The sequence below is a fragment of the Danio rerio genome, chromosome 10 (assembly GCF_049306965.1).
Source record: "Danio rerio strain Tuebingen ecotype United States chromosome 10, GRCz12tu, whole genome shotgun sequence".
NCBI lineage: Eukaryota > Metazoa > Chordata > Actinopteri > Cypriniformes > Danionidae > Danio > Danio rerio.
Genome location: NC_133185.1, coordinates 5266972 through 5290000, shown reverse-complemented (window position 1 = coordinate 5290000; position 23029 = coordinate 5266972). Strand labels below are relative to the sequence as shown.

Below are 23029 nucleotides of genomic sequence, written 5' to 3'. Positions count from 1 at the left end.
TAGTTGGATTTGCACTATAGAAACTAGTGAGAGCACATCTAGTGCAGCATTTTACAAAACCTTTTTAAAAAGTTTCATGATATTTGCAGCCTGATCTCACACGGAAACAAAACTATTGACCTTTTTTTTAGTAAAGTGGCTAATTCGTTCAAATTTTATTGGTATGAAAACGTGATTTTTAAAAGGAGACTTGCCCCCAAATCCTATCCCTAATCCCAACCGTCATTGGGGATGAGCAAATCGTACTAAAATGTACAAGTAAGATTGTACTAAATAAATTTTAATTAGCTGCTAAATAATGAAATCACGAATCGCCACGAGATTGAATTGCATATCTGAGGTAGAACACATATGTTTAGGTTATGCAATTGTTACAGCAAAACTGAAGACTAATATGACAATTTTAGTGCTACATATCATTGAGGCTTAGAAAATAAACACGTCACAGAGAAAAACAACAGGTAAATATCGCTAAGATTAGCTTTGTGCTTCACTTTAGTTCCTATTGTGTTGGATTATACCCGGCTCTGAAAAAAAGAGCTAATTTAGGTAAATATGGCTAAGATTAGCTTTCTGCATCACTTTAGTTCCTATTGTGCTGAATTGGACCCCGCTCTGAAGTAGGAGCTATACTGAACTTTATGTAAATATGGCTAAGATTAGCTTTCTGCATCACTTTAGTTCCTATTGCGTTGGATTGGATCCCACTCTGAAGAAGCTACTGTAATTTAGGTAAATATCACTAAGATTAGATTTCTGCATCACTTTAGTTCCTAATGTATTGGAGTAGATCCTGCTCTGAAGTAGGAACTAATTTAGGTAAACGTCGCAAAGATTAGCTTTCTGCATCACTTTAGTTCCTAATGTGTTGCATTAGATCCCGCTCTGAAGTAGGAACTAATTTAGGTAAATATTGCTAGGTTTTTGCATCACTTTAGTTCCGATTGTGCTGGATTAGACCCCGCTCTGAAGTAGGAGCTACTTCAATTTAGGCAAATATTGCTAAGATTAACTTTCTGCAACACTTAAGTTCCTATTGTGTTGGATTAGATCCTGCTCTGAAGTATGAACTAATTTAGGTAAATATCTCTAAGATTAGCTTTCTGCATCAGTTTAGTTCCTATTGTGTTGGATTAGATCCCGCTCTGAAGTAGGAAATAATTTAGGTAAATATGGCTAAGATTAGCTTTCCATATCACTTTAGGTCTAATCCAGGTCTTGGATTAGACCCCACTCTGAAAAAGGAGCTACTGTAATTTAGGTAAACATCACTAAGAATAGCTTTCTTCTTCATTTTAGTTCCTATTGTGCTGGATTTGACCCTCCTGTGTAGTAAAAGCTACTTTATTTACCCCCAAATATTCCAAAGAAACATTACATACATTTCCCAGTCCTTGCGGTGTAAAAACACTACAAAGTAGGTACTTCAGCTATTAGTTCTAGGAACTGTGAAAAAGCTGCTCCCTTATGTGCTTTTCTTATATTTTTTAAAAACTATTTTGAAACAGCCTTGCCAAAATAACACCCAATTGAAGTACAGGGATCCACGGAAATTACTTAAAGGTTGTGTTCTGCATGCCAGGCCAATAGGTGGCGATGTTACTTCGTAAAGAAACATTATGCATCTGGGCACATATAGTTCTGTCATCCACCATTGTTGATTTAGTTCTCAAGTATTCATGCATAATTATAGAGGATACATAATAAAAATGCGCATGACATGATTTTGAAAATTAGCATTCCAAAGCCTGCTTTCAATGTTTTCGGATATTTTAAACAGCATTTTCATTTAAATGACCAAAACTGCACGAAAAGATTTCCATTTTACTTAACCTGTAAACACTCCCCAAGGTTTTGGTAGACTGGAGCTGCTTTAAAGAGATTCCATACTTTCGAGATGAAAATAAATGGCATTCTACTAGAAGCTACGTTTTTTTGAAGTTGTCGTTGAATTACACTTAACACCACTGAAGCAGCATCTAAAATTAATCCACAGCATTCAGTCAGTACAAATGGTAGCTCATACAATTCCCAGCCCACGAGTTGAGTTCTATGAAGACGATGCTTTTAACAATCATATTTTGCAATCACATAAATATGAAATGCTAGCTAGTTAGCTATTAGCTAACTTTCAATATCCTGTTTTATAGAGATATTTCTACTTTATAAAGGAAAATGTATTTCATGGGGACTTTAAGCCTGAAAGATGTACTGCAAGTGTTTTGGCACTGGTTACAGAATAATTTTTAGGTGAAACCTTAATACATGCCACTGCTGGTTGTCCATATTTAGCTAAAAGAAAAATAAAACATAGCTCAATTACTATCTAATGTATGTATCAATGTAAAATACATTGATTTTAACAATAATTTTGATTGTTGATGAAACATTTTCATCATAAAAAACTATTTCTGAAAATGTAAGATATTCAATCCTGTACAATTCTTTATCTAAACAGTTAAAACGTAAAAAAAAAAAATTATAATAAAAAATAAAATAACAAATAAAATTTAATTTAAATGTTTTGTAAATGCATTTTTGTAACTAATTAAGATGTTTCTACATTTTTGTCTTCGCCTAGGTGACATGTATTTCAGATCACATTTTAGCAACAAGTTATGCAGTATATTTCAAGTCCTTGATCATTGCGAATGGAAGTAGTTTTAATAAGCTGGCTTTTCCTTTCCCCATCTGAGCATCATTTGTACAAAAAACATGATGTACAAACAGTATTATGGCACTCAAACCATTTCTTTTGCAATGTGACAAGAATACAGAAACAGCAAGGCAGCTGGTATTAGTGAAAGTAGAGATATCACTTAGATAATAAATAGCTAAGAAATATCCACACTGAGAAGTCTTGGGATTTAAGGGTATGGTATATATGTTTGAATATGCAATCAATGTGCATATATTAAACACTTTCAGATTTCAACCTCTGTAGAAATAAATGTGGATTAAACACTCATTTTGAGTGTTATATATGTACATTCTTTATCTACAGGCATATTTATATATGCAGCCGTAATCTCTTTGACTTTGTATGTTTGTATTTAAATAATAAATAATAATAAAAAACGGTAGTGAGCTGTACAAAGGTTCATATTTCTTTAAACACAATCCATTATTTCAGCAATTTCCTGACATTCGACTTCTAAGTTCTAAGCAAGACTTCAGCTTGTTAGAACGCAAAATGCAGGATATACGGATTAAAAATTTGTGGACTTCTGCGCATTGTGTTTAATGCACGTTGAAGCATCACTCAGCCATAACTGCAATTTTTCTGAAGCAAAATAATAGCCATTTAAAGATTCATCTGCTGGTTTGTACGAATTGCGAATGTCTTCGTCATAAATTTCAGCTAATGGATCGAAATATTAGCACCTTGTTTACTTCCATGCATGTAAACTGTGGTCTGTTTGTCGCATTTGAGCTTTTAATTGGCAGTACTGATTTTATCTGCTTGATATTGTTTAATTTGAACAATTCAGCTGATCTGAGAGCAGTTGTATAGTTATCTATTCAATTTTCAATGTCTTTTTTTTGCAGCTGAGAACATGAGGAAACAGAGGCACATACTGCATTTAAATGATCATTCTGGTTGGGAAAAATAAATCTGGATCTGTGAACAAAATAAATATCTTTGACAACCAATGGTCATGATAATCTGAAAGATTTGTAAGGCTACTTAACATAATAATAATAATGATCAAACATCCTCATGTTGTGTGGATCCGTGTGGTCTTATTGTGAGGAATTTTAAAAGAGGGAAACAGATAAAATCTGATCTTTTACATATAATAAATTCAATTAATAAATATTTAACCTCAAAGGGATAATTGCAATAAATAATAATAATGTTTTAATGGAGTAAAACTGTGTTTTTACACATACACTCCTTTCCTCCTTTCCCATCTTTTTAAAGATCCTTTTTATTTGACATTTGTAAGCATTTATGGTTCTATGATGTACCTTTAACATCCATAAAAATTTCCTATTGCACAATGGTGCCTTTTAAGAACTGTTCTCTGAAAGGTTCTTTGGGAACCCAGAATGGTTCTTCCATTGCATCCCTGTAAAAACTCCCTTTATTTGTAAAGGCTGATTTTTACTTCTGTGTGAAGCCAAAGACTAGAAAACACAAGACACGTCACTCGTATACTTTTGAAAGGGAAAAAGTGTAACTGTCAATATGGCAAATGAAGCCCCGCCTTCTAGTACAGGAGCCAATTAGCTATCGTTATATGGCAAATAAAGCTCCGCCTTCTAGTACAGGAGTCAATTAGCGATCGCTTTATGGCAAATAAAGCCCGCCATCTAGTACAGAAGCCAATCAGCGATCGATATATATAATGACAACTCTCTGAGGGAGGGGCTCGGACCAGATGTGAGTTTGTACAGATTTTGTGTGAAACGAACATTTAGAAATGAAACTAAATAGACAGTTGTTGTTTAATTTTATTGATTATTCGTAATATGAAATGTATTCGTAAGCTTGGCAAGTAGATTTGAAGAATTTTATGTTTTCCCATTTAAACAGAATGCTAAAGTAGAGGCATTTCAAAGATGGCCGCTGAGGGAAATGACTTGCCTTAAAGGGACTTTAGGCTCACGCGTATGCTCCGGCGCAGCCTCCGCAGAGCTGCATAGCCCTGACGCCGACAAGCACCTCTCAAAAATTGTAACTACACGTCACAACGATGCGTAGCACAAGCTCTGCGATTGGTCAGCTTGGTATCTGTGACGAGTGTGGCAGGTGCTGAGAGCCGCGAGCTCAATGGAGCGAGTGTTTATAAGTGTCGATTCTCATAAAGGAGCTCCAGTTTTGTTTTGTGTTTACCTTTTGAATAAAGTTGTTGCACGTCTGCCAGCTGCCGCCTCCGAATGAGCGACTTTTAGCTACTTGTAAGGTATCATTCAGAATAAACAAAACACCAGTGAAGAAACTCGTCACAGAGGAACACTTTAACCTACTGCCAGCTAGTGTTTCGGAAGTGTTACTGCAGAGCAACACAAACAGCACGCAGAAGTGTAAATACACAGCTACGCGCAAGGCATTTGTCGTGGGTTATGGCAGTCACTCGACGCAGAAGTATAAACCAGCCTTAAGAGTGCATGGATTTTTTTTTTCCAAAATAGGCTCATTTTTACAACATACCTAGAACTAAACTTTTCAGTTGTACAATTATTGTATAAATTTAGCAGATTTTCTGATTTAAGGAGGCACTTTTAGCTTAGCTTAACATAAATTACTGACCCATATTAAAACCATATTGATAAGCATATTGAATTATAGCATCTAGCTCTAAAATTACCAAAGAGTTTTGATAATTTTGCTTGTTAAAGCTTCACTCTTCATTGGGTAATAAGATCAATGACCCGTTTCCACTGAGTGGTACAGTTTGGTTCGGTTTGGGATGCTTTTATGACCATTTCCACTGTCAAATACCTAAAGGTGAAATGTACCATACCACTTTTTGGTCACCCTTTGCAAACAGTACCAACAGGCCCAAAAGGTACCATAACGAGGAGCAAGACGCGCAACTGAACGCTATTGGTTTACAGAAAACCGTCACTTGCAGAAGCAGGAGAATGAAAACAAAGAAAGAGCCATGTTTAAAAACATAGCCGAGACATTACACCATAATAACATATACATATAATAACAAGCCATGGTCGACTCGAGTTCAAACAAACCTTGTCGTTGTCTTGATGAACAGCCACAAAGCCAAGAAGAACAAAATCTGCTGTTGTTGTTTTACGAGCCCATCTAAAATGCAAGCGGTTTCACTTTGTCCAGAGAGCTCACGATCGTGTCTAAATTTGAAGTAACGAACTTTTTGAGCTCATATTAATAACCTCCACGTGATCATTGAAGCACTCTGATATTCGATCCTTTCAGAACAAGTCAAATGCAAGAGTAAAGCGCAAAAAAACAAAAGAGAAGCTGGAAAAAACAGCAGCAAATGATGCTTCTGCAACCTAAAACATGAACTGCCATGTTTATCATCGCCTTTTGGACTAATGAACTCAGAATGACGGAATTACGTTCTAACAAGAGGCAACATGTGCTGGTGAAGGTTAAAGACGTAGATGAGAGGTTTGCACTGACCGTGGGCTATATTCCGTGTTGTTTTTGAACCCAAATAAGGACTAACTGTATGCTGTGTGTAGTTTATCTGTAGTAAATACCATAACAGAGACTGTAAGGTTCTGTATGTGTTCATATATGTTGCATTTATTAATTTATTTCATATAAATCACATTTGTTACAGTAGGCTATTTCACACTATCATTGATCTGCAGTTATAATCAAATGATGTTCATAGAAAGGTTAGTAATGAACATGTATACACAAGTATTTTTGTGTATAAAGCATCTGCTTTGTGAGAAGTGCTTCTCATATGATATGTGAATGACCCGTACGACTTTACTGTCGACATTTCCGAAACTACGTCATATGAAACTTTCTTCAAAAAGGTACCCTTTTGCCAGTGAAAACGCAAGCTAGATAAAGGTAAACCATACCGACCCGTACCGACCGTACTGTATCTCTCAGTGGAAATGGGCCACAAAGGAAAACTAAAAGTTGCTATTTTCAAGGTTGATATCATTTTCCAGCTTGATTTCATGGGGAAAACGTAGCTATTTTACAATTTGTCAGTTTAGTGGCTAATTTGTACGAATTTGTACAAGTTCAGTCTTACGAGAATGTACAATTTTAAAAAGTAAGCATGGCTCTGAACCCTGCCCATAAATCCAACCGTCATTGGCGGATAAGCAAATCGTACTAAATTGTACGAATGATCATATGAATTCATACAAATTAGCCACTAAATTAAAAAGTTACGAATTGCCATGACATGTTTTTTGCATTTTCCAGCGATCTTAGTACATGATGTACTAAGGATAATTATCGAAGCTCTTTGGTACTTTTTTAATGAGATGCTAATGATTCAATAATCTATGCTAAATTAAGCTAAGCTAATTAAAAATATCTCCTGCAAGACCCAGATGTAGCTGAATGGATTAAAACATGGTAAAATTCAACTGTTTAAGGTGACTGGTACAAATTACCTTATTTTAAAAAAAGTGTAGTGTTCCTTTGAAAGGCTCTTCACAGAACCAAAGATGCCAGTGAATGAGCTGTTTTTAAATCTGTATGTTATCAGAGCCTTCTCCTAAAGATGTTCCTTCAACATGCATTTCGAATCATACAACCTTACGCCAACACAACCAGACAATCTGTGGAAAATAGGTCAGAAAAGAGTGAGAAGAGAACTCCTCTCGTGTCACAGAGGTGGAGGTGCTGTTAGTAACAGAGGGTGAGATTTGTTTGTGAGGAAGGCAGAGCCTTGGTGAATATGCTCCAGGAAAGAGAAGTTGCGGGAGATAGGTCACATGACAGCACAGCACTGGCAGCGTTTTTTCTTTTCAATACCTGTAGATGGCAGTTCCTTGGTCGAGCTTTCCTCTTTGCCTTCTGAGGACAGTTCAGTGGTGTCGGACAAAGGCCGTCCCGACACCAGGTCTGCTGCATTGCCGTCGATGGTGGAGATATCAGTGACCGTCTTCTCCCGCAGAGATTTCTCATCATCCTCGTCGATAAGGACAATCTCGGCCTTGATGGTGCCATCAAAGCCTAGCAGCTTCTTGGACTCCTCTTCGTCTTCAATGCTGTGGTATCCCATGAAGATCATGGTGACGGGTTTGTCAGCGGAGGCCTTCGGAGTCTCCGTGACCTCCCCCTCGTAGCCTTTGCTATGGTTTTGTTTCTTGTCCTGCTTGGGCTCTTTGGCGCTCAGCTGTCCTCCTGTTTGCTGTGGCTCCGCTGGCGTGACGGTCACCCGTGCTCCGTCACTTGGTTGTTGCTTCCCGCCGACTTGTTGCATGAGTTGGTTCATCTCTCCGGGACTCCAGGCATGCGTGCCGTTCTCCATTGTAGTCGATCCCCCAGAACGCACCTCGTAGATCACTTTTCGGCCATCGTCGTAGACCTTGACGCCCCTCTGGTGAGCGTCCTGCGGGCTGACGGCCGAGGCTGAGAGGATCTTGGTGGCACCCGTTTTCCGGTCCTTCTCCACATTGATCTCCATGGCGTATAATGCTTGGGGAAGAGTGCAGATGATTGTGGGTTAATGTCTACTCCGGGTGGCCTATCATGCATTACTAAAAAGTGGCATGCTTGATATTAATGGGATTTTTTCAGTGATGCCTCTATGTCCATGCAATATTTGTACAGTTTCATAACTGGCATTAAAATCAGAGCCGAAAAAAACAAATTCAACCTACCCTTTGCTCTGTTATTACGCTGTTGCCAGTAACCGCTGTATGCTGATGTAAGCTTAGTTGACGACCAACTCTTGAATTTTTCATGGAAATGCACCATTACTCTTATATTATAGGTGACGGATTTGCAATTTTGTTTTCGAGTTATTAATAACAGCTTCCGCTGAAAAGAAATCTGCTAGGAAAAATGTAAAAACACCCAAAGCTGTTTCTGATACAGCTAATAGGATTGATGCTAGCCAGTGGCTCTAAACTGGTGGCTTGCAACTTAAGGGCTGCAGGGGGAAATTAAATGCAAGAAATAAAACGCAACCAACCATATCATTGTGTGTGGTTCTTACTGCTAAGATACCCTTGTGAAAAAGAAGTGTGCTTTGTAAATTGTATATGCAGATGTTGTGTACTTTACAAGACTCTGGCTGTGTCTGAAACCACTCAGTAGGTACTGCATTTGAAGTTAAACGTACTGCTTGACCTTTAGAAAAGTACGAATGATTGTGAGCAGCATGAATAGATCTCGGACATACTACTGTAGATCCGCCATTTTGTCATGGTCATGTGACCTACCCTTGTCAGTTACGTTGCTTCACTCCCATTTATGAATTCTCTCATGGGGCATCATAGGATAGTGCCACGTGCATGGGATAGGCACTTCAGAATCTTGCCAGAAGTAATAGGTCATCCGACTTCTCGCTTACTGATTTTCGTATCCTATGAATTCGGATATACTATGCTCAAACTGTTTTTAGCGTCCTATATAGCAGGGGTTCCCAAACTTTTCAGCCCGCGACCCCCAAAATAACAATGCCAGTGACTCATGACCCCCAATATCCTCTGAGGTGGTTATAAATACTGAAACCTTGCATGCAATGACGCAGACACACCAATTAAATTTGTGTCAGTGCTTTAAATGTGCCAGAAAGTATAATCTGATGTTATAAAATCAAAATGCATCTGACGCTATTGCTGCCTTTAATATAATGTTATTACCCCAGGGGTCGCAATTCAATAGAACTAGTAACTATAAGCTACTATAGTAACTATATAGTATATAGTAACTATAAATGACTATTTTTTTTAGTATAGTTATGGATAAAATATGTTAATTCTCATCGTTTAATAAAAATAAATCGATTTTTGGAAATCACCAGGCTACCCCCCTTCATTGCCCCGCAACCCCTCAGGGGGTCCCGACCCCCACTTTGAGAACCACTGCTATATAGTATGGAAGTATGCGCTTTAAGACGTTGCCTCTGTTTTCAACCAAATTAGTTGTGGAGGCCTGAAAACATCAATGGGATTTTGTAAAAATTGGGATGTCATGTTAATGTGTACTAAATGTCTATTATGCACAAGTACTGACCAACAATAGTGGACCAATGTGCGGAGACATGTTGCCGTTCTTTACAAAGTTACATTGCCAACTATACTAGCCTCGCAAGCATGGTGATGAAAATTTAGATCAGTGTGAATTTGTATTGTTTCAATGTTTATCTATCCCTAGCTTGTAATCTGTACATTACATGCAAAGTGCACTTCTTTTTAACAAAGGTAGGCAAACAAGCATCATAAAAGTGTGGAAAAGTGTGGATCTGTGGCGAATGCTGTAAGGTAGTGGTTCCCAAACTTCTCAGCGACCCCCAAAATAACAATGCCAGTGACTTACGACACCCAATATTCTCTGAGGTGGTTATAGACATATAATCCTTGCACACAATGGCGCACACATACCGATAGACCCAAGTCTATCTACTGTTTAATTTTGAAGTATGTTACTCTGAGACCATCCACCATGTTCAGTTGAGGCCTGTATTTGTTTTTAATGTATTTAAGTGCCGTAAAGGTGTCAGAAACTTTAATCTGGTGCCATAAAATCAATGTGCTGCATCTAACTTTATTGCTGTATCTTTAATATAACATTATCACCCCAGGGGTCGCAAAAAAAAAAATAAATAAATAAAAAAAATCGAAAGGCTGATGGCTTTTTATTTGCATGTCATTTTTAAATGTTTATTATCAACATGTAACAATACTACCTATTTAGTAATTAACTCTCTTGTTTTTTTTGTAGATTTTGGATATAATATGGTAATTCCAACACAATCTCACAGCAATTCGTAACTTTTTGATTTAGTGGCTAATTAGTATGAATTCGTACGATCTAATTCATACAATTTAGTATGATTTGCCCATCCCCCAATGACAGTTGGGTTTAGGGGTGGGGTTTGGTACCTCACCTCCTTTTTAAAATCGTACAATTTCGTACGACTAAACTCTGAACGAATTTGTACGAATTAGCCACTAAACTGACAAAGCTAAAACACGTACATTTTCTCGTGAGATCAGGCTGGTAATTCTGATAGTTTAATAAAATGAATACGATTTTTGGAAATTACCAAGCGATGGAAACCACTGCTGTAAGGTTATGCTGTTAATACATTTATAATATTGTAAATATTCCAAATTAACCGAAAGGCAACTTGTTGTCCAAAGTGAATTCAACATTGTGATATAAACCCATTTGAAAACCACTGATCTAAACCCTATATTTAATAAAATCAAGTACTTGAATGGATGGACATTCATATATGTTTACTAACAACTAAAATGTTGCATTTCTAAATCATTCGATCTAATTCCTTGATATTCTGAAACATTTAAAGTACATTCCCATACTTTTTCTCTTTAGCAAATGGAGTAAGACATGTACTAGACATGAAATGTTCACAGTGGTGGTCTTTTTCACTCATCTTTATCAAACCACAGGTTTACTATAAACCAAAATTCTCAAACGGCACACGTTCGACAAAAGCAGGTGCCACACATGCCCAAAGGCCTCCCTGTTTATTTAGTTGAAGCCTTTTCTGACCAGTTATCGATTCCAAAATAATGCCATCCCATCCATTTACAGTACTCTCACAAATTCACTGTGCTGAGTAACTACCAGAACTTAACTTTTTTTATTTTGGTCCTGAAAAGATATTCCATCCATCCAGTCAGATCTTTGTGTCAACTTTAATCTTACATATAACGTAAGATGCTTAAAGTACAGTTAAATTCAGAATTATTAACCCCCCTTTAAAAACTTTTTTCTTTTTAAAATATTTCCCAAATGATGTTTAACAGAGGAAGGAAATTTTCACAGTATGTCTGATAATATTTTTTCTTCTGAAGAATGTCTTATTTGTTTTATTTCAGCTAGAATAAAAGCAGTTATTAATTTTTTGAAACACATTTTAAGGTCAAAATTATTGGCCCCTTTAAGCTATATATTTTTTTCGCTAGTCTACAAAACAAACCATCTTGTACAATAACTTGCCTAATTACCCTAACCTGCCTAGTTAACCTAGTTAAGCCTTTAAATGTCACTTTAAGCTGTATAGAAGTGTCTAGTCAAATATTATTTCCTGTCATCATGGCAAAGATAAAATAAATCAATTACTAGAATTTAGTTATTAAAACTATTATGTTTAGAAATGTGTTGAAGAAAATCTTCTTTTCGTTAAACAGAAATTGGGGAAAAAAATAAACAGCGAGGCTAATAATTCAGGGGGGATAATAATTCTGACTTCAGCTTTACATCATTATTCACACACCATTTCCCTCAGATTTCTTGTAGGGATAAGATTTGGATTACGCTTTCAAGCAGGTATGATGTTCCAGCATCAACAAAATATGTTAACCCAGGAACACGTCTAAGACGGTTTACACGACGAAGCCAAAAATAGAAAAGTTTTAAAAAGTTTAACGTCAACATGACAACGTTTTCAAAATGATCCGTGCTTATACATTTGCGCAGGCACTGTCAACATATTAGTTAACAGACAGTACTTGTAAGGGAGTGACGTCAGCTTGGTGCTTATGGCTTTGTATTATTGTAAATGTGTACGATGCATCTTCGCTTTTGCTGCAATGTGAAGTAAATCGACACTTTGCTGCTGAAGCGCTAGCTAAAACTTGAGCAACAAAATATGACTCCGCCATTGGTGTGTGTTTGATTGTGCTTGCTTTTAGTCTGCATTTCCTTAAACACATGAACGACAAGATCGTTTTATATGACTTTGTGTGTTTACACGGAAACAACAATGGCGGCATTTTCAAAAACTTCCACGATCAGGCAAATCATATCAACAGGTTCCTATTTTGGGCTGAAAACGTTGTCATGTAAAACAACCCTTACTCAGAACATGTGAGTAACTGCGCCATCTACATCATGTTCCCTCTCTTTGGCTCTGGTCCAAACCCGTGACCCTCCAGCCCCTCCCACCGGCCCCCACAACCACCTACCAGGTTTTCTTGGCGGCTGATGATCCCCTGAAGCTGAGACTGGAGTTTGGGAGTTCAGTTCTGGGAGACCAGGGATCTGCGAGCAGTTGTAATTCACCGCATCTGTCCGGTGGAGAGCAGAAGAGAAACTAAAACTTGATTCCTGTGCTCAAGAGCCCACCGAATTGGCTCCCTCCCCTTCCAATCCCCCTCACTAAACTGACTTTCTCTCTCGCCCCCCCCTTTTTTTTTTTCCCCGTGAAGCAGATCATTGCTTAGACAGCAAAAACAGTGCAAATGAATAAGAGCAAAACAATGGTGGCTGTGGGTTACTGGATTCCCTTTGAATAGACGGATCAGGGTGAACAAAGTGCAGAGTCATTGGCGTGTGTGTGGAGTTCAATAGTCTAGCTGAGGCAAGAGGGAAATGGTCCAAGAGGCTAACGTTGGACCCCCTGTTTTACAAAAGAGATATACCCAGAGTGCCTATCTACCATTGCGCTGGTACCTTGGAAGTAACATACAATTGTTTGCGGAGATGTTCATGAACTTGGCCTGAGCCCTTGGTCAGGGCTATTCAGTTAGTTTGTCATGGGGGCCAGTTCATGAAAAGCATCTCAAATGAGGGGCAGGAGAGATATGACTTGCAATATAAGTGATGACAGCAATATAAGAGTCCATATGCTGTATTTTTGCTCCTTAAGACTCCCATGTTGGCTTTTTGTACATTAAAATGTTAGTATGTTGCGTTTTTAAACTACATAACATCACTGCATTGTACAATGTGGCTTTTTTACAAACATATTTAAATGTTGTATATTTCGAAGCATAACAAATTTTGTGTATTGCTCAAGTAGGCTTCTTCTACTTTCAAACACATTTATGTTATGTTTTAAAGCGCGTAACATATAGATATGCAATGATTTTTAGATTTTGGTTGTACGATTATATAGTCTGAAGAATAATCACGGGTTTACGGTTGGCATGATTATTATACATTTATTAAATTCAAATATATGAAAACTGCTTATATTTAAAGTGTTGTTTTTTGCTGCTCGGTAACAAAATACAGCACAAAATAATAATAAAAAACAAACTAGTCAATTTCCCTCCTTGGACTTAAAAATAAATGAAAAAGTTTTTGATTTAAACATGAGTGATAATTTTACAGTGAAAATAAATAACAGAACAATAAATAAGTAAATAAAAAATTGAATCAATAAAAATAGTATTTGTCTAATGTTAATTTAAGCTATATATTAGCTAAGAATTTAAATGAACTGTTGTTATAATCTGCATTCATACAAAAAGTTGAAGTCAGAAATATTAGCCCCCTTTGAAATTGTCTTTTTTTTTTCTTTTTTTAAATATTTCCCAAATGATGTTTAACAGAGGAAGGAAATTTTCACAGTATATCTGATAATGTTTTTTCTTCTGGAGAAAGTCTAATTTGTTTTATTTCGGCTAGAATAAAAGCAGTTTTACATTTTTTTAAAGGCATTTTAAGGTCAACAATATTAGCCCCTTTAAGCTATATATCTATTTTGACTGTCTACAGAACAAACCATCGTTATACAATAACTTGCTTAATTACCCTAACCTGCCTAGTTAACCTAATTAACCTAGTTAAGCCTTTAAATGATAAGCACTAAAAGCCACACACAACTCTCACCACCACGCAGAACTCTCATCACCCTCCGCTCCCAATTTGCGCATTGAAAATTGTCATTGTCTCCATTGAAAATAATGAACTTGCGTGCGGAAAAGACTCAATATGTGAATGGTCTGCTGCTATAATTAATCCAATATGAGTGCGTATTGCATACCTTTGTGTAGTTGCAGCAGTTTTTGTTCCGTGCAACAGAAACGCAGCGTTGAGAAGCCTTTACGATTAATTAACCGTAATGAATTTAAGCACGGTTAATAGTGAAATCGGCTAATCATTGCATCCCTACTTACAATATCAGTGCATTGTACAAAAGGCCTATTCTACAAACATTCACTACACTCTTCACTCGCTTAATGTCAGGTGACTCACGCTCTGCGCAGCCTTCAACTGCAGCTCGTGCTGTATTGAACAGACACACGTCACTTCATAATTATAGCGGTCGTTTTTCAAATGAACTCAATTTATTTTTGATGTCTTGGTCACTCTATTTAGAGGGCTGGAACACACTGCCTCTGGGGTCGGGTTCGGGCTGCGGGCCGCCAATTGAATAGCCCTGGTCTACGTTGTATTGAGTTATTTTAGTACTACAGGACTGAAAAGGTCTAGTAATGTTGATGAATATGATGACTTTCATACCTCCATCTTGATTCTGAAGACTCTGTAGACACAAACAGAAAAGAAACAATGATTAAAAGATGATGCCATTGTGCTAAAACATTTTCTTAATAGGTGCTTTTCTTAACTTCTGTATTATTTAGAGTCTTAAGGCTGGTTTATACTTCGCCGTGACCCACGGCGCATGCCTTGCACGTAGTCGTGCATTTATCCGTCTGAGTGCTGTTTATGTTGCTCTGCAATAACACTTCCAAAACACTAACTGGCACTAGGTTTTTATGTTCCTCTTTGTCAAATTTCTTCACGAGTTTTTTTTTTTTTCTGAACGCTACCTTAATGTACAAGTAGCTCGAACTCGCTTATTCAAAGGCTGGAACCGGCGGACATGCAACAACTTTAATCATTAGGTAAACACAACCTGAAAGTTTCCGTCTGAAGCTGCTTCACAGTACTCGACACTAGTAAACACTCGCTCCATCTGGCTCGCGGTTCTCTGCACTTCCCACACTCACCACAGCTACCAAACCAACCAATCACAGAGCTTGTGCTATGCATCGTTGCGACATGTAGTTACATTTTTTGTGAGGTGCACGTCAGCGTCAGCCATGGTAAGGGGCTATGCGACTGGGTGAAGGCTGTGCCAGACCATAAGTGTGCGCTTGATGCAGAAGTATAAATCAGCCATAAAATCAGAAGACCAATAATGAGTGTTTTCAAACAGGTTTTCAGAAAGATTCCCACCTACTATTGCATGGATAAATGACACAGTTCATATTGACATCACATTTATGATACGTTAAAAAACATACTGTTAATGCAAGACATTGTCTCATTCAGTTTAAAGTGCTTCATAGGCTTCATTATTCCAAGTGTAAATTGAATAAAATATTTCCAGAAGTGTCCCCAATGTGTGACCAATGTCAGTTTTTAGATTCCAACTTGTCTCATTCTTATGTTATGTGTCCTAAATTACAGTTTCTGGAACAAAATCTTTCAATTTTTTTCAGTTACATTAGACATTCTGATTGAACCAGATCCTATATTAATTATATTTAAAGTTTCTGAAGAAGTTTTGAGACTTACACGGATACAACAACAGTGTGTTCCATATGGGTTTATCTCTGCTAAAAAACTTATCCTTTTGTTTTGGAAGAAAAAAAAGTTCTACTTTTAAATTAGGGCTGACAGACTTAACGGGTACATTACATCTGGAAAAAATCCGATATACCCTAATAGACAAGGTTTCATTATTTGAAAAAAATTGGTCCCCTTTTTATTTCCTTTTTACAAACTTCCGATTAATATGTTTACTATGCTTTTAGTACCTATGTTTATTGTTGGCTAGCACTGGTGGGTGGTTGGTTGGAGGAAGTTGGGTGTTTATTTAAAAAAAAAATTGTTTCATTATTATTTTTATGACTTTTGTTCGTAGTTTTTTTCTTTTTTAATTGTATGTTATGTTTCTGTTTAAAAAAGATGCAAGAGTTCACATTTAGCTAATGATTGGTAATAAAGCTAGTTTGGCATGCTGTCCAGGGAGAGAGCCCTGAGCTCGTAAGATCCTCAAGCCCGGGGCTCCCTCCCATTTGCAGGGCGAGAGGGGAGTTTGACCTCAGGTAGATCTCGAGAAGCCCTGATGTATGAAACAGGCATTGCTATAAGGGTGAGCTGCTGGTGGAGTTGACTATGGTGCTGATTTGGTTTTGTCAATTTACTCATATCTCATGTTGTGGACTGTGGGAGGAAACCGGAGGACCCGGGGAAAACCTACGTGAGCACGGGGAGAACATGAACTCTGCACAGAAATGCCACATGCCTGGGTAGAAACTCAAACCGAAGGCAATCTTGCTGTGAGGCAACAGTGCTAGCCACTGGGCCACCATGCTGCCCTATAGAGGAAAAATGGAGGAGAGGGGGTGGAAGGGGGGATTCTTCAAAACAAAGATGGCTAAGGTGAGATGCTTTGGTTATTTATACTAAGTTAGGAATCGTCTGATTGGTGGATCTTACATTAGCTTGACCCGGGGCCAGCCGTGTCAATCATAAGCATGTGATCCTCCCGAAATTAGTTTATAAATAAACTTCAATTATTTTTAAGTGAATGTCTGCAAAAAATTTCTAATAATAAAATATTATTCAAAAGAAGGTTTTTATTCTTACTTTTTCTTACATGTTACGGGTTACATGTTACAAGTAATTGACCATGATATTGTAACGAAAAGGAGAGGTCCGAAACTTGATGTTTGATGTGCTGTTTTCTTGCGAGATTATGTTTTGGAAGGAAAAGGTATTTTTCGAGTAATTGATCATGATATATTGTAGTGTAAATTGTTAAAAAATATAATGATAATTGATATGATGTTTTCCTATGTAGTAATGGTTTTTGAATGCAAGTTTTTTCGTATGTCTTGCAAATCGTTTTTTAATATGCAGGTAAATGTCTCCTGTATAATTGGTTGTAAGAGTAGAGATGAAGGTAAGACTTGTTATTTTTAATCTTTGAGTAATTGTTAAATGTATAAAACTTTTAATGTCAACTGTTAGAATTTTTTGTATTGATGTACACCTGATTAGTGATGGTGGTTGATGCACTTTATCTCTGTGGAGTGAGGTCGGAAATGGGAAGAATGTTTATTGTCATTGCTGTGAAGATTATAAGTTATTGTGTGATTAATTGATAATGAAATGAGAGTGACGGTTTAACTAATTGCACATTGTGATTGACTATGGAATAAAAGGGTGGAGTTGGAGAATGTGTCACACACTGAGGAAGGCTTTGTGCCGAAACGTCTGTTTGTCTGTTATCACCCGTAACATGTAAGAAAAAGTAAGAATAAAAACAGTATGAAGCAATTGAGTGCGAATCAATACCTTCTTTTGAATAATAGTAACGATCAGATTAACGCACCAAACCAAATAAGTAACTAAAAAAAAAAAAAACCGCAAGCGCGCAGGACAAACTTCAGTAACTCTGCACACGTAATAATAAAATATTGAAATATTGAACAAATAAGTCCCAATTTTCACTTTTCTGATCCATTTTGGTCATAATTTTAGTAGTTCAAAAACAGTGTTTATATTTTCTGCTTTCATTTGAATGAATTTATTGTTAGTAATTTTAGTAATAAGTTTTTGTCTTGTAATTTCTATCTAGTTTTTGGTTAATATTATGTTAGTTTTTATTATTATTGTATAAACTATTAAAGAGAGTATTTTAATGCACAATTCATAACCCTCAGCTTCACTAATCAACGTAAAAAACTGCTAAACATATTCCCCTTAGTTTGTTTCTATTTCTAAAATGCAATGATACATTTAAATAGTGCCTAAAGTGTCCAAGGATGTTTTAAGGATTCTTTTGGTTTGTCTGCATTGAGTATCTTTTACCTTCTGCAGATCTTCAATGGATCTCTCTGTTTCCCGCAGTCGCTCTCGGAGAACCTGCTCTTTAGCTGAGATCTGTAATTCTTCATTCTCCAAATGACAGATTTCTGATTCCAATCTACAAATTAACAAACAAACAAATCTTTTTTGAATACTTGTCCAATATAAATAATTGCAATTCATAATCACAATGTTTCTGTAACTGATTTACAGTAATTTACTGGCTAACAGGCTACAGGACGTTGTTCACAGTGTAGTTATTACCCAGTGCTTTTCTTTCTGTCATGTTCATCCATGTTCTTCATTTATTTGTTTATAGTGTAAGATTTTAAACTTACAGTTGAAACCACAAGTTTACACACACTCTAAAAAAAGGAACATAACCATTAAAAAAATGTCTGATGGTAAATCATACTATTTCTGATTTATGAATTTACTATTTTAGATCCTTTAGGATTACCTAAATTATTCACTTTGCTAATTGCCAGAATAATGAGATTTTTTTTTGAGAATTTTTTATTAATTTCCAGTCAAAAGTTTACACACATTTTCTTGGTATTTTTAGCTTTGCTTTTAAACTGTATAACTTTGGTAAAATGTTTTGGGTATCCTTCCACAAGCTTCTCACAATAGTTTGAAGGAATTTTGGTCAATTCCTCCTGACAGAATTGGTGTAACTGAGTCAGATTGCTCGCACAAGCTTTTTCAACTCTGCCCACAAATGTTCTATAGGATTGAGATCAGGGCTTTGTGATGGCCACTCCAACACATTCACTCTGTTGTCCTTAAAGCACATTTTAACTAATTTGGCAGTATGCTTAGGGTCATGGTCTGTTTGGAAGACCCATTTGTGGCCAAGTTTTAATTTCCTGGCTGATGTCTTGAGATGTTGCTTCAGTATTTCTACATAATGTTCTTTCTTCATGATGCCATCTATGCTGTGAAGTGGACCAGTCCCTCCTGCAGCAAAACAGCCCCACAACATGATGCTGCCGCCCCCATACTTCACAGTTGGGATGGCGTTCCTAGGCTTGTAAGCTTTCCCCTTTGTCCTACAAATGTAACACTGGTCATTATGGCCAAACAGTTCAATCTCAGCAGACCACAGGACATGTCTCCAAAAATTATTCTTCTTCCCAGTGCAAACTGTAATCTGGCTTTGTTGTTGATTCTGGCTTGTTGATTTTCCCATGTTGTCACACAGGGAAGCAGTGTGTTTGAGGTTTTCTTTAAATACTATTCGACAGTTGTGCCTCCAATTAACTCAAATGTTGTCAATTAGCCAATCAGAAACTTCCAAAACCTTGACACCATCATCTGAGCTTTTTCAGAGGTATAATAATCTTATTGTATGTAAACTTGGCTGTCAAGAAAAGTTATAACAATTTCTCAAAAAATCTCTCTCTCTCAATATTCTGCTATTAAGTATAACAGAAACTAATGTGATAATCCTAACTTACCCAAAAGAGAAAACGTTTAGTTACATTAACATCTGACTTTTTTAAATGGTTAATGTGCCTTTTTATACAGTGTATGTAAACTTCTGGTTTCAACTGTACATTTAGATAATTGTGATAAATAATTGTGAGATTGAATATCTCACTCTATTTTAGTCATTACACAGATATTTCTCCCAGAATGAGATCACTTTTTAGCATTTTATTTTATTTTTAGTAGCAGAACATTCCAAAAAAAAAAAAAAAAACAGCAGATCAGGTGTTTTTTCCAACATTTTACCTGATGTATTTTCAACCCTTCTTTTTTGAGTTACTTTGAGAAACCAGAAATCTTTCCTTTAATTAAAAATGACATTACAATCCACCTAAACAAAGTTCACACGCTGCCACACGTTGATCCGCTCGCAGTCATCCATTATGTTTGTACACACAGAAAGCACATGTCCTCTTGCAAAAGGATTTTTTTTTCGTCAGGAATCGTGGGAAGGCTCTTTCTCTTTTGTTATTATAGACCACGTAACCTCAGTGAAGTGAACAATGGCAGGAAACGGCGCTGGGCGTCGAGGCAGAGCGGCTTCCACATCGACTGCCAGCATTCAGAATGAGTGAGAATGGAGTCCGCTGGGAACGGTGGAATATGCACGGGTTAATGGACACTGAAGGGATGTGTCTCATTCATTTCCAGAAGCCGAGTACACGACTCTGCATTCCTCACACTGATTTCACTCAATGACCAGCACATCTGTACGGCCCAAACTTGATAGTAATATGAAAACAGGAAATCTGGTTTTATGTTTCTGTTTTCATTCAGGGGGAACACTTGTGTTTCTTCATGGGACTGCTAAATTTATATACAGTGCTCAGCATATATAAGTACACCCCTCACACATCTCTCTTTTAAATTCATGTTTTTAATAAGAAGCTCTACAGCACAGGTGTCAAACTCAGTTCCAAAAGGGCCGCAGCTCTGCACAGTTTAGTTCCAACCCTAATTAAACACACCTGATCAAACTAATTGAGTCCTTCAGGCTTGTTTGAAACCTACAGGTCAGTGTGTTGGAGGGTTGGAACTAAACTCTGCAGGGCTTCGGCCCTCCAGTAATTGAGTTTGACACCCCTGCTCTACAAAATCATATCTGTGCATGTACATTAGATTAATCAATACTAAAGCCAAATCTTTGCATTGACTTAACATGTAAATCACTCACGCTTGATGCTTCATCCGCATCTGCACTGTAAAATTTTTTTCCAGATTTTCATAACGTCACTGTAATTTTTCACAGTAAATTACATTATATCTAATAAATTCTCGAGACATACTAGTTACGTAAACGCACTAAATCGCACTTCAGCAGCGTTTATTTGAGAGCGCACAAGAAGATCTGTGCTTGAGCCGCTTATATTTGAGGGGCGTGCAAGAAGTTTTGTGCATGTTCAGAGGAAATCAGCGAGCAAGCAGAGATTTGCATGCTTGTAGGCTATTATATAAATGCCATCTTGACATCTAATACTGCGCTTACGACATTTGTCATTGAAATAACACCACAGGTAATTGATAGATCTGTGTTAAAAAAAAGGCTACAGCTGGAAATAATCCAAGATGAAACACCTTATTTAAATAATTTATAGCTTATAATCATATATTTACTACTGTAGAGAAACTAGGAAGTCTGCAAGAAGTGAATGTGGGTAGTTGAAGTGATATGCTAATGGTCTAATCCGATTCAATTAATTATGCTAAGCTAAGCTAAACTAAATTCATTTGTTGTATATTTTTAAAAAATGGTCAAATTCAACTATTTAACTCTATGGTGACTTAAAAAACAGAAGCTAATTTTACGTGTAGTGTTCTTTTAAGCGAAGAGTATTCTAAATCACAATATTAATAATAATACACTGCAAAAAATATTGATGCTCAAAATTTTTTTAGTTGAATCACATTAACTTAATCTCAACTTTCATAAATTAAACTGACTAAAATATTAAGTTTGTGTAAAAAATGTATTTGTAATTCATTCATTCATTTACTTTTCAGCTTAGTCCCTTTATTAACCTGAGATCAGCACAGCGGTATGAACCGCCAACTTATTCAGCTTAGGTTTTACGCAGCGGATGCCCTTCCAGCTGCAACCCATCACTGGCAAACATCCATTCACACTCGTTCACACACATACACTATACAGACAATTTAGCCTACAATTTAGAAACCCACTCTAACACAGGGAGAACATGCAAACTTCATGTTACTTCATGTGAACTTCACCCAATTCACCTGTACCACATGTCTTTGGACTGTGGGGGAAACCGGAACACCCGGAGGAAACCCACGCGAACGCAGGGAGAACATGCAAACTCCTCACAGAAACGCCATCTGAGCCGAGGATCGAACCAGCGACCTTCTTGCTGTGAGGCGACAGCACTACCTACTGCGCCACTGCTTCGCCCCAGCCCATCGTTGTAATACTAAAACTATATTAAATGTAACTAAAACTTGTAAATATATAACTAATGCACAAATGAAATACATTTTTTGTCATGAATTTTTTTCACCTGAGCCATGTTTTGCTGCCACATGCAAGGCAACCAGATATCACTGCAATAATATACACAAATTTACTAATATTTACTTCAACTACAAAATTATTATTATATAATTATTATATTATACTATATTATATATTTATTATATATTTAAAAATCCAGTCAAGCGTGTAAGGAAATACAAGTGAACCTAAGTGCTGAGTGCCATTTAATTTCATTGTTACAGCATGCAAGCTGTTTTTAAAAACAAATATAGTGAAAGGACACAATTAAACCCACTGCTTTTAAATATGAGGGGTGAGTACATCACAGCATTATCACCGTGGGCGCTCTATTTCTTTAACATCTGTGGGCAACCAGCACAGTTGTGTCTCTTAATCATAGTTTAGTAATGAGGGGTTGCCAGCCGGAGAATGTATTTATACTGTGTTTGAGCAACTCTAATTAGTGAACAGTGGAGAACGATTATCTGGAGGAGAATGAAGAGCTTTATTTGTGTATTTCAGCGCGTATTTGATCTCTTTCTACCACATAGTGCGCCCACGGTGATAATGCTGTCATGTACTCAACCCTCATATTTAAAAGCCACAGCCATGTCACCCTGCAGCCCAAGACCGGTTACTCACTGAAGCTAAGCAGGGCTGAGCCTGGTCAGTACCTGGATGGGAGACCACTTGGAAACACTAGGTTGCTGTTAGAAGTGGTGTTAGTGAGACCAGCAGGGGGCGCTCAACCTGTGGTCTGTGTGAGTCCTAATGCCCTAGTAAAAGTGAAGGGGACACTACACTGTCAGTGGATGCCGTCTTTC

General features: G+C 37.1%; 3 protein-coding genes across 13 annotated transcripts in view; 1 reads left to right on the top strand and 2 right to left on the bottom strand.

Annotated features, from left to right (window-relative positions):
• Nucleotides 1-23029, bottom strand: part of lyrm7 (LYR motif containing 7) — a 434641-nt gene that overhangs the window by 153719 nt on the left and 257893 nt on the right. The gene's annotated exons all lie outside the window — the stretch shown is intronic.
• The window catches only part of plppr1 (phospholipid phosphatase related 1), a 373854-nt gene that overhangs the window by 104925 nt on the left and 245900 nt on the right, over nucleotides 1-23029 (top strand). The gene's annotated exons all lie outside the window — the stretch shown is intronic.
• palm2akap2 (PALM2 and AKAP2 fusion) overlaps nucleotides 1-23029 on the bottom strand; it is a 219445-nt gene that overhangs the window by 102873 nt on the left and 93543 nt on the right. For 5 of the 10 annotated variants that reach the window (XM_068223712.2, XM_068223713.2, XM_068223714.1 and 2 more), the window contains 4 exon segments: nucleotides 18227-18341; nucleotides 14861-14882; nucleotides 12577-12678; nucleotides 7442-8107 (listed from right to left, as the gene is read on the bottom strand). In XM_068223712.2, the coding sequence (XP_068079813.1) occupies nucleotides 7442-8107; nucleotides 12577-12678; nucleotides 14861-14882; nucleotides 18227-18341 (905 nt within the window). 10 annotated transcript variants of the gene reach the window in all.